Source organism: Crotalus tigris, unplaced genomic scaffold, assembly GCF_016545835.1.
Source record: "Crotalus tigris isolate CLP2741 ecotype Arizona unplaced genomic scaffold, ASM1654583v1 scf7180000019068.10715455, whole genome shotgun sequence".
Taxonomy (NCBI): domain Eukaryota; kingdom Metazoa; phylum Chordata; class Lepidosauria; order Squamata; family Viperidae; genus Crotalus; species Crotalus tigris.
The window spans coordinates 3,756,091-3,771,386 of record NW_024097358.1 but is presented as its reverse complement, the minus strand read 5'-3'; the positions used below and the strand labels follow the sequence as shown (position 1 = coordinate 3,771,386).

The following is a 15,296-nucleotide window of genomic DNA, read 5'->3' as shown; positions in this document are numbered from 1 at the left end:
ACCAAAGCACCAGAGGGAAGGGCGAAAAACAATGATTGGAAACTGATCAAGGAGAGAAGCAACCTGGAATTAAGGAGAAACTTCCTGACAGTGAGGACAATCAACGAGTGGAACAGCTTACCCCCAGAAATTGTGGGCACTCCATCATTGGAGATTTTAAGAAGAGACTAGACAGTCACCTGTCTGAGACAGTATAGGTTCTTCTGCTTGAGCAGGAGGCTGGACTAGAACACCTCCAAGGTCCCTTCCAGATTCTATTCTATTCTGTTCTGTTCTGTTCTGTTCTGTTCTGTTCTATTCTATTCTATTCTATTCTAATTAAATTACCAGCATCAAGTGCTTTCATTTCGTTTCTCTTTCGGCAATTGCTGTTAAAACTAACTTTGGATTTTTGTAGATTGTTGGACAATTACAATCAGAAATGTTACTAACCAATATTCATGTTAATCCCTGCTTATCTGAGGTAGTGCTTGGCTGTGTGTACAGGTAGACCTCAACTTACGATCACGACTGAGCCCAAAATTTATGTTGCTAAGTGATAATTTTGTTAAGTGAGTTTTGCCCGCTGGCTGAGGAATTCTGGGAATTGAAGTTCACCAGTCATAAAAGGGCCAAGTTGGAAGACCCCTGGACCAGAAGAAGGAGAAGTTAAAATGCAGGCTTGGTTCTCAAGATACCAACAGACTGAAGCTCAGAAGCAAAACAACAGTCACGTGTTTTGCAGAGTTGTGTTGCCAAGCTCAGATTTCTGCAACAGGAGCTGATCCAGGTGTGCTAGAACTACGCAGCCAGCCAGTGGTTGGGACTTCTAACAACTGCAGACTTAACACATTTGGAAGATATTAGATTGGGGAAGGTTAAGCTACCAATTTGCCACAGTAACCACAAACACCTGGTGGAATGGATGGAGTCAGCACAGCCATTGTTTGTTGAATAGGAGGGCAATTTCCTGTGTCAAATAACCACAGCAGAGGTGCTTGCACTCCTTGGCTTCTACAGCAGGCGAGTAGCAACCTGGAAATTGGGGGTGACTCCGGGTCAAGTGGAATCTCACTAAGACAAGAAATCTTGGAGGGTCAGCTTTGAGTGGAGCTCTATTAAAACTTAAAAACAATATGAATGTTTCTGTTTAAAGCAGGGGACATAGAATCATAGAGATGGAAGGGACCTTGGAGGTTTCTAGTCCAACCCACTGTCCAAGGCAGGAGACCATATTGCATCTTGGATAAATCTGATTGCAAAGGTATCTGCAGAGGGTTCAACCAAAGTCATCATGGTCATTGCAACCCGGAAACTGCCCCCTTTTTCACGGAAGCAAACTAGGGTGGGGCTTCAATGCCAGCATTTTGCTTTTTTTTTTTTTTACTAGCCCCCCCTCCCATAGAAAACCCTGGAATGAGGATTGGTTAAAGGACTGGAGAATTAAAAATCTTCAAGACCTAATCCCGGACATCTGATTTTGCTGGAGCCTGCCCAGAGTCCTTGTGGACTGGGGCAGGCTATGAAAATTGTAAATAAATGTTAAAAATAAACATGTAATTGCTTAATCCGGCATGTTTACTTCTCTGCGCCTGGAATTCTGAGCAATCCTTTGAGACCACATGAAATGAAAGCACCAGACCGGCTGCTTATGTTTTTGCTTTCAAGGAAGAAGAGTCTGTTTAAAACTCTTTTGCGGCGGCATATTGTAAAAGGGTGCCTGCACACCGACGTGCAGAACCAAACACACACGATGCGCCGACATAGGCTTCACAGAATTTGCAAAAACAAGGGGCCTGTTGCCTTGCTGATTTTCATTTCCACCTAAATCTCAGCCAGTTGAAAGGCTTTGGGAAAGGAGACTAAGCCCGGTCCGGCTTCTGCAAAAACGGGACTGAAGAGAGGTAAGACTCACTGGCAATCATCCAACCACACATCTCCTCCTCTCAACCATGCTCCGTGGTCCTGATTCTTGTAAGCGATAAAACGCTGAATTAGAGCCGGTTCCCTGGGCTTCAAAGGGTCAGCATCCTTGTGTGGGCTGTACCTGGAATTGCAAGAGGCAAAAAGGGGGATCAGCAATCTCAGTTCTCTCAGGAAACACCTTGAGGTCGGTCGGCTGCTTTGATATCAGCCCGTCACAAGTTCCTGCATCCAAGTCAAGCTTCTAGTTCTCATTAGAGAACTTCAAGGATCGGGAGATGCATGAGAGAGGGGGGGAGAGAAAAGTAAATCGGCATTCTTGAAGATGATTAGAAAACTTACAGGGAATGAGAACTTAAGACAGAGACTTGGAATAGGAAAGGTGTTCCCAGGTCATAAAGTTTCATGGCTTGGCAGGTCACATCCTCTTTGCCAGACTCAGAAAAGTCCAAATCCATGCAAAATCTCCCATGGATATGAACAACTATCACTCCAAACCAAAGGCCACCAAAATCAGTTTACCTTCCAGAAATCAGAGTCAGGATTGGCCGTTTGTCTTTGGCTGATGCTGGCGTTGTTTTAACTCCGTTGTCAATTATCATTCCAGCCTGAGGAGAAGGAGGGAAGGCAGCTGGTAAGCAATAGCTACTCTAATAAATTCTTAGATGTTGGGGAAAGTATGCACCTTTTTTGGGGGGCGGGTCTGCAATATCAACCTCGGGAAAAAAAAGATGCCTTATCTGGTGCAAAATGGATTGCACTCCCTTTTAATTTCATGAATCATTAGATTTCATGATTCCATTCTATTTTCTATTTTCTATTTTCTATTTTCTATTCTATTCTGTTCTGTTCTGTTCTGTTCTGTTCTGTTCTATTCTATTCTATTCTATTCTCCATTCTCTTCCCTATTCCATTCCACTCCACTCCATTCCACTCCACTGCATTCCATTCCATTCCATTCTCCATTCTCTTCCATTCCATTCCATTCCATTCCATTCCATACCGCTCCACTCTGTTCCATTCCGTTCCGTTCCATTCCATTCCATTCTATTCTATTCTATTCTATTCTATTCTATTCCATACTGCTCCACTCTGTTCCGTTCCACTCCATTATTCTATTCTATTCTATTCTATTCTATTCTATTCTATTCTATTCTATTCTATTCTATTCTATTCTATTCTATTATTTTTCATTCTCTGTTCCGTTCTGTTCCTCTCCGCTACACCACCCATCTCAAATTCATTACTCTGACAGGTTTTTTTTATCTCTCTACTTGGAGCACAAGGTAACAAAACAGAATCTGCACATTTTCTTCTTTGTTTAAAGACAGCAGGAAAGTTTGCCACTGATTTCACAGGAGCATGAACAGTGACCAATAACAGCTTTCTATTTCAGAAATTGGAAGGGGAAAAAGAAAATGCAGTTTTTGTGTGTTTTCATGGCAGGTGGACTTACTCGGTAATTGGAGTGGGCTCGATTATTATAAAACAAGCCCATTGGAATGTGCTCTGAATAGCCAGGTGGGTACATTCCGACAGAAAGTCCTGTTGGTACATGATGCAAAACAAACCAAAATCCTGTTTCCTGCAAAGGAAAAGAACAGTTTCAGACTAAGACAGACCTGGGTTACATGAGGTATTATGTAAACGAGGAAAATCTAATTTCTCTCTCCCTCCCTCCCTCCTTTCAAAAGCCAATAGGAATTGTCCAGGCTGTCTCTGCCCTGCTGAGCCCGCCAAAAGCCCCAGTCTGCAAACGGTGCTGCACCACTTGAGTAGTTCTCGACTTACAACCGGTTGCGTAGTCCTCGACTTACCGGTAGTTAAAAGGTAGTTAAAGGCATTAAAAAGGTTGAGAACCACTGTCCTAGGGGATCAAAGGCCACAATTCTGTGTGACATACAATTCTGCAACTGCTAACCTTTCTATCCCCTCTACAAGAGAAGGACCTTTTGCCCTCTTTGTGTACATTGTTCCATTCTCTCCTTGGCATCGTTGTGCACAAGAATTCCCGTCAGCTACTTAACGAATTGCAGTTTCAGGCTCGCTTCTCCTACAGGAGTCCTCCAATAGCAAAAAGAGTTATATCAAAAGAACATCAAAGGGGTTCCTTTGAAGCCTATTACTCTCCCACTCTCTCTTGGATCATTCAATCTCAAACAAAGATTCAATAAGATCAGCTGCTTTGGGGAAGCTCTTGATTACAATTATGCATAAATCACTGCTCTGGACTCTCAATTGGAAAATGTGCTGAAAGAAAAATCGATGTGCACAGAAACATCTTTGTGTAATGCTTTTCAGGAAATCTAATTCTCCCACACCCGAAAAATAATATGTTTTATGTGTGTTTAGAGTGCGATCCATTTTAATTTAAGAATGGGCGGGTCTTTCGCAATTACTTAGGAAACAAGAGGGTTATTTTACACAAATGATTTGCAGATTGGCTGACAGGTTAGCAAGGTTTTGTTCCCAACCCAAGTTGGATGAAAGAATCGCATCCCGCTAAGCAGGCCCAAATGGCAGAGCCACCTTTGTTCCCATCGGAAAACTTTTGCCTTGAGAGCGAAAATCATCCCACTCACTTCGGATCCTGCTGCTGCGCAGTTTATGAGGTTGTTGTGTGGGTTTGCCAGCCAGAAAGTTGAGACGGCACTGTTGGATAAGAAAACCAAGTATGAGAAAGCAAAACAGTTGCTTGACAGTGAGATGGGCAGCCTATACATTTAATAAATAAATAAAATAAAATAAAACCCAAACATTTTCCCAATGCCAGGTCTGCAGAGGAGATGTATGCTTAGGGATCAGAATAAATCTGGGTGAGATAGCTTGGTGACAGACAGTGTATATAATAATAATAATGATAAAGTTGGAAGGGACCTTGGAGGTCATCGAGTCCAACCCCCTGCTCAGGCAGGAAACCCTATACCATTTCGGACAAATGGCTGTCCAGTCTCTTCTTAAAAACCTCCAGTGTTGGAGCATTCACTGCTTCTGGAGGCAGGTTGTTCCACTGGTTAATTGTTCTAACTGTCATGAAGTTACTCCTTAGTTCCAGGTTGCTTCTCTCCTTGATGAGTTTCCATCCGTTGCTTCTTGTCCTGCCCTCAGGCGCTTTGGAGAATAGCTTGACTCCCTCTTCTTTGGGGCAGCCCCTGAGAGATTGGAACACTGTCTCCTCTCGTCCTTCTCTTTGTTAAACTAGACATACCCAATTCCAGCAACCGTTCTTCATATGCTTTAGCCTCCAGTCCCCTAATCATCTTTGTTGCTCTTCTCTGTACTGTGTAATGCAGTGAGGTGTCCTTCATGCTCTCTGAACGTGGTTGCAGACGTTTTATTACCCAAACTAGGTAACATCATCAGTGCTAATGAACTGCAGTGTTTCTCCTAGGCAAGTTTTAGATTGAGAATTGAAGAACACAGACCTAAAAGTTGCCAAGATTGAGAAACACCGGTGTAATGACCTGTGGCATCTCTCTCCATCCCAGCCCACTCCCACTGGTGCCCCGTTTTCTCCATTTCACCATTGTCCATGCAAGGAAAGATCTCATCCCAAGTTTGAAAAGCTGCTGGAATTTCAGGACAAATTCCGAGTGATGTTGCAAAACAACTCTGGTGCTATAAAAAAAAATCATTTCTATTTTATGAATGTGCCTATCTGCAAAAGAGTTAGGTTAGTGGGCTTAAGTGGCAATGCATTTGCTCTTTCTGGCCTTTTGCCATATCTAGATTTTCAAGAATTTTCCAGATGCTTAATTTCTTTCATCACCCTGGGTTCTGTCTCTTCCCCTCCACTGTTCACTTTTTTTTCTGTCAGGCAACTTGGTTTTAATTCTCCAGTAGCAGAATTGTTTTGCAGAGTAGGCACGTTCACTGCTCCTTTACATGGGACTGGAATATTGACTTGATTTGTGCTTGGGAAGATGAATAATATATTGCAACACGTGTCAATTTTTGTCCGAGCTTTCTTTGGAGGCAAATTTTATTTACTTAATCAATTTCTGCCTAATTCCATTGCAAATAATGTATTGTTCGATCCAAATGTCTTTTTTCTTCTTTCTCTGCACAAAACGAGAAGTTGCTAGTCTTCAAGAAAGGCAATCTATCCATCTGTTGAAGCCTTGTCCTTCAAAATCCATTTCAGAAGAGCAAAGAACAAAATTGAAAGGAATATATGTTAGTGCCATCTGCATTATTAAAGTAAGGATGGGCCTGGGGAGAGGTTGTTATTCTCCATTACTTTCTAAGACAGAAAAATTCCTTCTGGCATTTTTCTGTGAAAAGTAATCCAGGATAAGTAGAAGAACTATTTTCCTGATTCCAGTGGGCTGTTCATTTAAGAACTGTATGATGTATTCATGGAATTTTATCCACTTCAATCGACGCCCAGAAACCATGCATGTATGATACCCCCTCAAAAAAAAAAAAAAAGAATATGGAAAACAATGAACAAAAAGCTAATTCTTTGTTTGAAATAATGGCTAGGCATTCTTAATCAGAATGATGAATTAAGCATGCACTTCTATTTTCCCACTGGAGAGCCAAACAATTTAAAGGTTTTTGATTTGGTCTGATGTTTCCTCATGGAAAAAGGCCTTTTTGGAACCAAACGTCCAGGTGGCTATTTCATGCAAGCAAAACAACAAACTTTTCATTCGATTACGAATGCTCCTTGTACGCTCAGCGAGCCGTGCAACATTCTGTAAACCAGAGATAATTAAAAAAATGAAAGGTTTCCCTGCTCACTTGCAATCCTGTCTTGGTTTGGGGACATATCCCGGATAAGCATCTTCAGTAATGGTCTTGCACATTCTGGTGTCCCGGTCCGACGGTAGCAAAGTGCTGGGTTTCACCACAAGTCCGAGGCAGTGATCAAAGGTATTACGTACTTCAGGGCCATCTTCAGTGAAGAAACAATGACCCAAAGAGTCATACCCAACCACGTCCTTAATCTGAATGGACAAAAACAGATGAAATGGACAGAAAACTAATGAAAGCAAGCACATAGAAGAGGCTTTTCCTTCACCAATGTAAGGCATCCTGCAGTAGATTATGATAGCTATAAACTGGATCAGGATATTAGCTTTAATTTTCTTCTAATCCTCTCCCCCCCCATTCCTTCCTTCAATCCTTCGAGTATTATATGCCCGATAGAAGACACGGCTTTAAGTCAGAGAATTTATAAACGATGCAATGCTTAAAAGTCAGCCAAAGGAACGGGATGGCCCTTTTTTCCCATTCAAGCCAGAGCCATGAATTAAAAATGGAATTACCGGTAGCAGATGCAATAACGGTCATTGTTGGCCAGTCTCAAAATGCATCTGGAAACTCTTCCCTTTAGCGGGCTCTTGGCCAAGCTTCATTAAATTTTACACCCAGAGACCACTTCCACCCCATAGAGAGAGAGCCTATCAATATTTTCTGGCTGAATGTGCGGCCCTGCAGCCATTAATATCAACACCGCTCCCCATAACTCAGGGCCAGGATGTTAAGACGTCACATTTTGCTGTGCAGCCTCAGTCTTTAGGAGGGCAATGAGGAGAGCAGCAATGCAACGCACTTTAAAACCTCAATTACAAGCGGAGCAGCATTTTACATTTTAACTGGTACAGATGGCAGGCAGCCCAGACAGGCAGCCCAGACTGATTTACTTGCCTATCCTGAGTGTGTGTGTGTGTGTGTGTGTGTGTGTGGTGGGGGGCTGTTTCAGTTATGCATGGTATTTTTTCACACCAGATAAGCTGTCCCATTAGCAACGTTTGCTGCCTGTGCAGACAATCCATGCAGTTAAAGACTAGCTGAAAGAAACTCCTAAAAACTTATTTCGACCAAAAGGCTAGTGTTGTTGTTGTTGTTTTGTTAGTTGCGAAGTTGTGTCTGACCCATTGCGACCCCATGGACAACATTCCTCCAGGCCTTCCTGTCCTCTACTATCTTCTGGAGTCCATTGAAGCTCATGCCTACTGCTTCAGGGACTCCATCCCGCCACCTCATTCTTCTCTTGCCCTCCATCTTTCCCAGCATTAGGCTCTTCTCCAGTCAGTCCTTCCTTCTCATTAGGTAGCCAAAGTACTTGAGTTTCAACTTCAGGATCCTGAAAAGGCTAGTACAGCTTTGTTATAATGGGGGGGGGGGTTGTGCTTCAGTGGTTTTGCTCTAAAATTTGGTCCCTGGTATGTACAGGTATGTCTGGAAAAAACTGGATATGGCTGCCAATAATGTTAATAATATTAGCCTAGATGAACGTATAATTTGACCCAATACAAAATGAATTCCTATGTTTGAGAGCAGCCTTGTTCTTTTGATAGAATAGATGCTTCCCCAAAGAATTGCAGTTCTCCATATACAAAGATGCCTATAGAGATTCACAATCATCCAGGTCATGGTTGTCTCAAAGGTGCTTTTCAAAATGCAAATGTACTTTCTTGGGTTTTTTTCCCTTGAAAAAGCTTCCTTTTGAAGCAAAACATTTTCAAGGAAAAAAAATAATCAAGAAAGTCCAGTTGCCTTTTGAAAAGAACTTCTGGGAGTTCCTTGCAAGCTAATCTTCAAGTCAACCCAACTGAATTTGCTTAGGTTCACTCCCATTTCAGTGTATGTAACTCTGTGGCCTTCATCCTGAGGCTGGCTCATGCCTATGACTCATATACATGGCACCTGCAACTTGTATTTAATTTATGTTATTTAAGCAATTGATATGCTGATCCACCTTGCTGCGGTGAGGTGGAGCAGCTAACAGCAAAACAAAAATATCAGCAATCCAAAACAATTCAAAACAACTACAATAACAATGAATATACAGTACTCCAAAGGTCCAAATAAAACTCTTCCAGTTAACAAAGGACTGACAGCAAGTAACTAACCAACAGGACTGACTTAACCAGCTGCTTTCGATGCTTGAGGTTAAGTTTGCTTCTAAACACAGAAGACAACATATATCTATTACAGCAGGTTTACCTGGTTGTGTGTGTAGCTCTGTTTGGAAATATATTAAACCACCCCCAAAAAGAGACAAAGTTCAAGTGATGGATTAAGGAGCGTCTTGAGGAATTAGAAGAAGAATGGGGAATGGTCCCATCCTGGCTGATAGGACAGCCATATGTTTTGAGGATGCAAAAGGGATCATCATCCTTTCATCCAAATTGTCAGAATCCAATTATATTTCATCTCTAGTTATCAACTATAGAAAACCCCATTTCTGCCTTCTCTGGATTCTGTCATACGATGAAGGGAAGGGGGTGAACAAAGGGGCTTTATGGCCCTCACTTCCTTCAGTACAATTCAAAGCAACTGAATGTGGATATCACCAAAAGGACTAACCATAAGAATGGGGCTATTACCTTTCATGTAGTTCTCTCTGAAGTCTCCATCCAGCCAGCAGTAAGGAAAAGGGTGTGGGAATGTAATGCCTGAGACTGTCGCTGGAAGAAGGGGGTGATTGGGTGGGGCTACTGGGGAACCCCTTAAAACCTTGAATGGGAGAGCTTGGACCCCAAGTCCTATCTAGAACGCCTGCAACCATTTTCTCTTAATAAAGAATGCCTGTTGGAAGAACTATTCCAAGAGTTCTGTCTTCTTAAGATGCAAAGTGGGATGGGTCCTTACCACCTTGCAGGTCAAAGACAGAAAACCTGTCAATTTCTCTCTACCTAATAGCATCTCGTGTTTGCAGCAATAGGAGAGTCAAACCTCAGCATCTTACCAGCAAACCATTGGAGCCATGCACGGTGACACAACGAGAGAAGGTGTGATGGATGGACATATCTTTCACATACGTAGGGGGCTGGTAGCCCCCCTTCTCATCCACGTCTTGAGCCATGTGGAAGTGAATTGGGTAGTGTCCCAGCAACTGCTGGCCCATATGCTTCAACTCCACGCCTTCCATGTGGACAGATTTAAATCCAAGTCCAATCTAGAGAACAGAGAGATAATTCAGTGAAAATATGGAATGAGAATGTCTGAACTTGCATTTTTAGGTAGGTTAAAAATACACATGATCAACAGCATCCAGCCCAAATGAAGTCATTTAAAATACTGATTTTTTTTAAAGGACAGGAAAATAAAATAAGCAGGGTCTCTTAATTCCCCCTAACAGGAAGCAATGGAAAAGATTGAGCCCAGACTGCAATACTAATCCAATACAAGTTAATTGCAGCATTTCAGAAAGTTGATATGGCACCCTCCAGGGGTGCTGGGCTACAATGCTATCTTCCCCAGCTTCTAAAGATTCCAGACTAGAAGATGGTGATACTGGCATTTTGTGTTACAGGGGGGGAAAAAAAGCAAAGTTGGAGGATGCAGACGAAAAGAGGAAAACAGCTATAGAAACGAGGAACTTCCCACTTTCTTTGCTACAGACACAAGCATGAACTAGAATGTCTCTTTCAGCTAGAATAAACCATACCACGTAGTGCTTCTGCAGTCATAAATAGTTCTAGCCATCCAGTTCCAAAGTTAAAATTTCCTTTCTTTCTGTTTCAAGCAAAAAGGCCCAAAGAAACAAAGCTAGCAAAAGTCTTTAATCAGAGCAGAGCTAGAAAGTGTACCTTGATGTGTCCGCCAAAAGTATCAAAATCAAAGAAGGAGCACAGATGAGCATTATAAGCGTAACATCTCGCCTCCATCTCGCCCATCACTAGAATGTTTCGGGTTAGCAGTCCGACTTCAGCCCGCATATCAACTCCATCAATTATCTCTCCTGTGTGAAGGTAGCTGGCTTTTCCTACGGGAAAGGATAACATCCAAGGTGTCATAAAAGGGGAAAGATTAACGTAATGGGGGAGGTTCACAGAGAAATAGATCAGCACGGCCAAGAACCTGTCCTAAAGGCTGGGAAGGGGCCAGGACATCTTGTGAAGAAGAAGACACAAAGCAGCAAAAGATGGGCAAATCCATTGTCCTCAATAAACTGAATCCATTTTCCAAACACACAGCCATACCCATACCCCAAAAAACCCCACAAGTTTTATGCCTAGATCATGAAGACCTATCAGTGTCTTACCACATTTTACCATACAAATATTTGATTCTATCTCTTTCTATACAGGTAGTGCTCGATTTACAACCACAGTTGAGCCCAAAATTTCTGTTGCTCAGCAAGACAGTTGTTAAATGAGTTTTGCCCCATTTTACAACTTTTCTTGCCACAGTTGTTAAGTTAGTAACACGGTTGATAAGTCAACCTGGCTTCCCCTTTGACTTTGCTTGTCAGACGGTTGCAAAAGAGGATCACGTGACTCTGGGGTTTGCTTCAACTGTCATAAGTACGAGTCAGTTGCCAAGCATTTTCATTTTGGTCACTTGACCATGGAGATGCTGCAACGGTCCTAAGAGTGAAAAACAGTCATAATTCCCTTTTGTTCCCCAGTGCCATTGTAACTTTGAATGACTACCAAATGAACAGTTATAAATCAAGGACGATCTCTACATCTATTCCAAAGTCCAAAGTTTTGTGACTTTGCAGGGTAACAAAGTGGATTTTGTTTGTCAGAAGGAATGATGCCAAAAGTTCAAAAAATATTTCAAACAAGCTGTTCTCTTTGCTCAAACACCCGCCACGCTGATCCAGAAAAGTGGATTATAGAATATCCACCTGGAAGCTGCAAGGTTTTTTTTTTATGCTAGCCTCAGCTTTCAGGCACCACGTGTTTTCTTAGCTATCTGCCCAGACCTGCGAAGAATGTTAAATGCCTGCAAGAATGTTGGATGTGTAGCAAGCGGTTCCTTGATACCTCATGTGCTGGACCTTGTTTACACAAAGTGCTTTTGCTGATTTGACATGATCCGAGATAAAGACACAACCACGGGTGGTTTGAGGTAAGTTTGGGGTAGGTGTGTTTTTCTCCTTCAGAAATGGTGATGCCATGTTTATGATCACAGCCATTAACTTCAAAGGAATTGCCGTGTTTGATGGCAAACATACCCACAGCAAAAATGAGTTTATTTAGAAGTGATGCCATCAGAGCAGTAGCTAGACATGTGCACGGTGTCCTGCATTAAATAATCCAACCACATCTATGAGTAACTCTGGATATGCACAAGAAATAGCTGGAGAGAGATGGTATGTTTGTATTTCTCCTGGATCCGACCTAAGGCTCTTTAAATTATGCCTCTAGTTTTGTTTTTGTTTCCTGGTCCTTGAAGGCCAATCGTGTTTACCATTCAAGCCTTCGGCTAAGGCTGAGACTTGCATCAAATCTTGCATTGTATCAGTAGTCAGATTAAATGTTGAATGGAATAAATAACACGACATACAAAACAATAACAATGAAGTAGCCTGGAGAGATTTTTCAATATTCTGCAGGTCGTGCAAAATCTGCATCACTCAAGGCCCAGTATAACTTGATCTGTTTTATTTTTCTTAAAATTAGAGAAAATTTATCCATGATGGGTTATTAAGTATTTTTTTTACACAAAACCTTTCCAATTTAGATTCTCCTGTTTACTAAGATCACCTCTGAAACAACTAAATAAAGAGGTGAATGTAAAAAAAAAGAAGGGGGAAGGAACCATTTTTATTTCTTAAAGGCTTTTGCTGAAAGAACTGAATCAGAAGGAGAGGGGGAAAAAATGAGGGCAATCACCTGTCTTGAGATGGTATAGGTTCTCCTGCTTGAACAGGGGGTTGGGCTAGAAGACCTCTAAGGTCCCTTCCAGCTCTACTCTACTCTACTCTACTCTACTCTACTCTACTCTACTCTACTCTACTCTACTCTACTCTACTCTACTCTACTCTACTCTACTCTACTCTACTCTACTCCACTCCACTCCACTCCACTCCACTCCACTCTATTCTACAATCTTTCTATTCTATTCTATTCTATTCTATTCTATTCTATTCTATTCTATTCTATTCTATTCTATTCTACTCTACTCTACTCTACTCTACTCTACTCTACTCATTTAAACCTTCTGATGGTGCAAAAAACCCAAAACCTCTTTGTACTGGATTTCACCAATCCCTTGCAGAATTCTCAAGGGATTGGCCAGTAGCTACTAATTTTTTTAAAAAAAAATGCATGCAAAAGCTTTTGCATTGAGAGAATCTGAGAAGAAAAGTCAGAGGGATGCCTTGCTTTCCCCAGACTGAAGACCAAATTTAGCCTTGGAGTGGTTTTGCAGCAATCATACTCTATCAAAGCAGTGATTGGAAGCAGACAAAATTAAAGATTGACTTGGTTTGCATTTAATTTGTTAAAATTAAATATCATTGTGAGAATTCTCCAGCCAGGTATTTAATCACTTTCTTCTTTCATCAAACAAAAAATAACTTCTTAGGAACAGCTTTCGAAGATCTGGGGCATATCACACAAGGCTTTTGTGAAAGACATGTTGTTGTGAAACATCAGGCAGGAACATAAATCAATGTTAAAATGTTTTTAAATTATCCATCTGGAGACGTGTCATCCTAGCATGGAATTTTCTGAACCACACATTCTGAGGAAGTAGCTCATAGAAATCAAAACACTTCAGATATTTATCTTTATAATAAGCACTCTCATTGCTTGCTTTACTTCCTATCTACCTGTCTGCATTCATTACATGAGCATAACCTAAACTGGTTTCTGAACAAATCTGTTTTCACAAGGCACTGGATGATAAGCCAGCCAAATCAGCCAAGCCCTCACACAACATGCTTGGCCACAAAACCACCTAGCCAAATGCTGTTGTTGTTGTTGTTGTTAATTGCGAAGTCGTGTCCGACCCATCGCGACCCCATGGACAACGTTCCTCCAGGTCTTCCTGTCCTCTACCAAGCCAAATGCTGTATTTGGGGCAAATGGATTCTGCTAAATCTAATCCATTTCAGTATGTTGAGTGAACACAACTACGGGTGTGTTTGAACTTTAGCCAGTTGTGAAGGGCAAAACTGGCATTTTTTTAAAAAAATGTAAAGGTTTCCCCTGTCCAGTCATGTCCCACTCTACAGGATAGGACTCACCTCTATTTCCTAGCTGAGGGAGCCAGCACTGTCCGAAGACACTTCTGTGGACATGTGGCTGGCATGATTATACGCCGAGGCTACAGAATGGTGCTCCCTTCTCATTGGTACCTATTTATCTATTTGCATTTGCATGCTTTCAAACTGCTAGGTTGCCAGGAGCTGGAGCCATAACAGAAGCTTGCCCCATCACATAGTACTGCCAACCTTCAAATCGACAAGCCCAGCATTTTAACCACTAGTCCAGGGGTCCCCAACCCCTAGTCCATGGACCGGTACTGGGCTGCGGCATGCCAGCAACTGATCTGCACAAACAAGCAAAGCTCCATCTGTGTGATGCAGGCAGCACACAAAACCATTCAGTCTCCGGTCCATGGAAAAACCTTTCTCCACAGAACTGGTCCCTGGTGCCCAAAAGGTTGGGGACCTCTGCGCTAGTTCACTGCACCCCTCCCCCCCAAAAATGTGGCATTATTGCTTCTTAAAGAATGCACAACGGAGAACCAGGCCTTGGTAAACCAAGCCTGCCTCTGATTTCAGACGTCCCATACACTTTCTGCATACTGTTAGGATTCCCATGGATTTTAACGTAAACCTTTGCAGAAATCTATGGATAACCATAAGAAAGGCTGAGCGCAAAAGAATTGAGGCCTTTGAACTATGGTGCTGGAGAAGACTCCTGCGAGTCCCTTGGACTGCAAGGCTTTCAAACCGGTCAGTCCTAGAAGAGATCAACCCCGACTGCTCTTTAGAAGGCCAGATCCTGAAGTTGAAACTCAAATACTTTGGCCACCTAATGAGAAGGAAGGACTCAATGGAGAAGGGCCTAATGCTGGGAAAGATTGAGGGCAATAGAAGAAGGGGACGACAGAGAATGAGATGGCTGGATGGAGTCACTGAAGCAGTAGGTGTGAATTTAAATGGACTCCAGAAGATGGTAGAGGACAGGAAAGCCTGGAGGAACATTGTCCATGGGGTCGCGACGGGTCGGACACGACTTCGCAATTAACAACAACAATAATGGATAACCCATTTGGTGTTGCCCAGTTCAGGGTCAAAGATATCTGCAAAACCAAACTGGAAACAGCCTTCTTAAAAAAAAAAAAATCAGACTAGTCTCTCTGATCATTTTGTCTGCCAATTGATTCGCAGTTTTATCTCTTGCATGAAAAAAGGGCATTGCATCCTTTCCGTCCACGTTCGATTCCCCCCAGATTTGAAAGCAGCCTCACCTCCACGTAGTTAAAAGTCTAAAGATAATGGCTGGGGCTTTAGGTTTTGTTTGATCTCCTGTTCTCAGAACCACCCTTCCTGCTTTCCTGTAGTCCTTTGTCTGCTTTTGCTCCAAGTCTCCAATTCAGTAAAGTCCGGATGTAAAGCATCAAAAGCATTGCCTCCTTCACAGAAGGTGGAAAACTCTCAACTCAGGAAAACCCACATCTGATACAGATAG

At 42.2% G+C, this 15,296-nt stretch overlaps 1 protein-coding gene across 2 annotated transcripts in view; it reads right to left on the bottom strand.

Moving 5' to 3' along the window:
- LOC120315099 (cell migration inducing hyaluronidase 1) overlaps positions 1-15,296 on the bottom strand; it is a 111,656-nt gene that overhangs the window by 14,135 nt on the left and 82,225 nt on the right. For both annotated transcript variants that reach the window (XM_039358850.1, XM_039358851.1), the window contains exons 12-18: positions 10,449-10,624; positions 9,605-9,814; positions 6,649-6,854; positions 4,485-4,554; positions 3,359-3,487; positions 2,425-2,510; positions 1,895-2,026 (exon numbers count right to left, since the gene is read on the bottom strand). In XM_039358850.1, the coding sequence (XP_039214784.1) occupies positions 1,895-2,026; positions 2,425-2,510; positions 3,359-3,487; positions 4,485-4,554; positions 6,649-6,854; positions 9,605-9,814; positions 10,449-10,624 (1,009 nt within the window). The remainder of the gene's footprint in view (positions 1-1,894; positions 2,027-2,424; positions 2,511-3,358; positions 3,488-4,484; positions 4,555-6,648; positions 6,855-9,604; positions 9,815-10,448; positions 10,625-15,296) is intronic.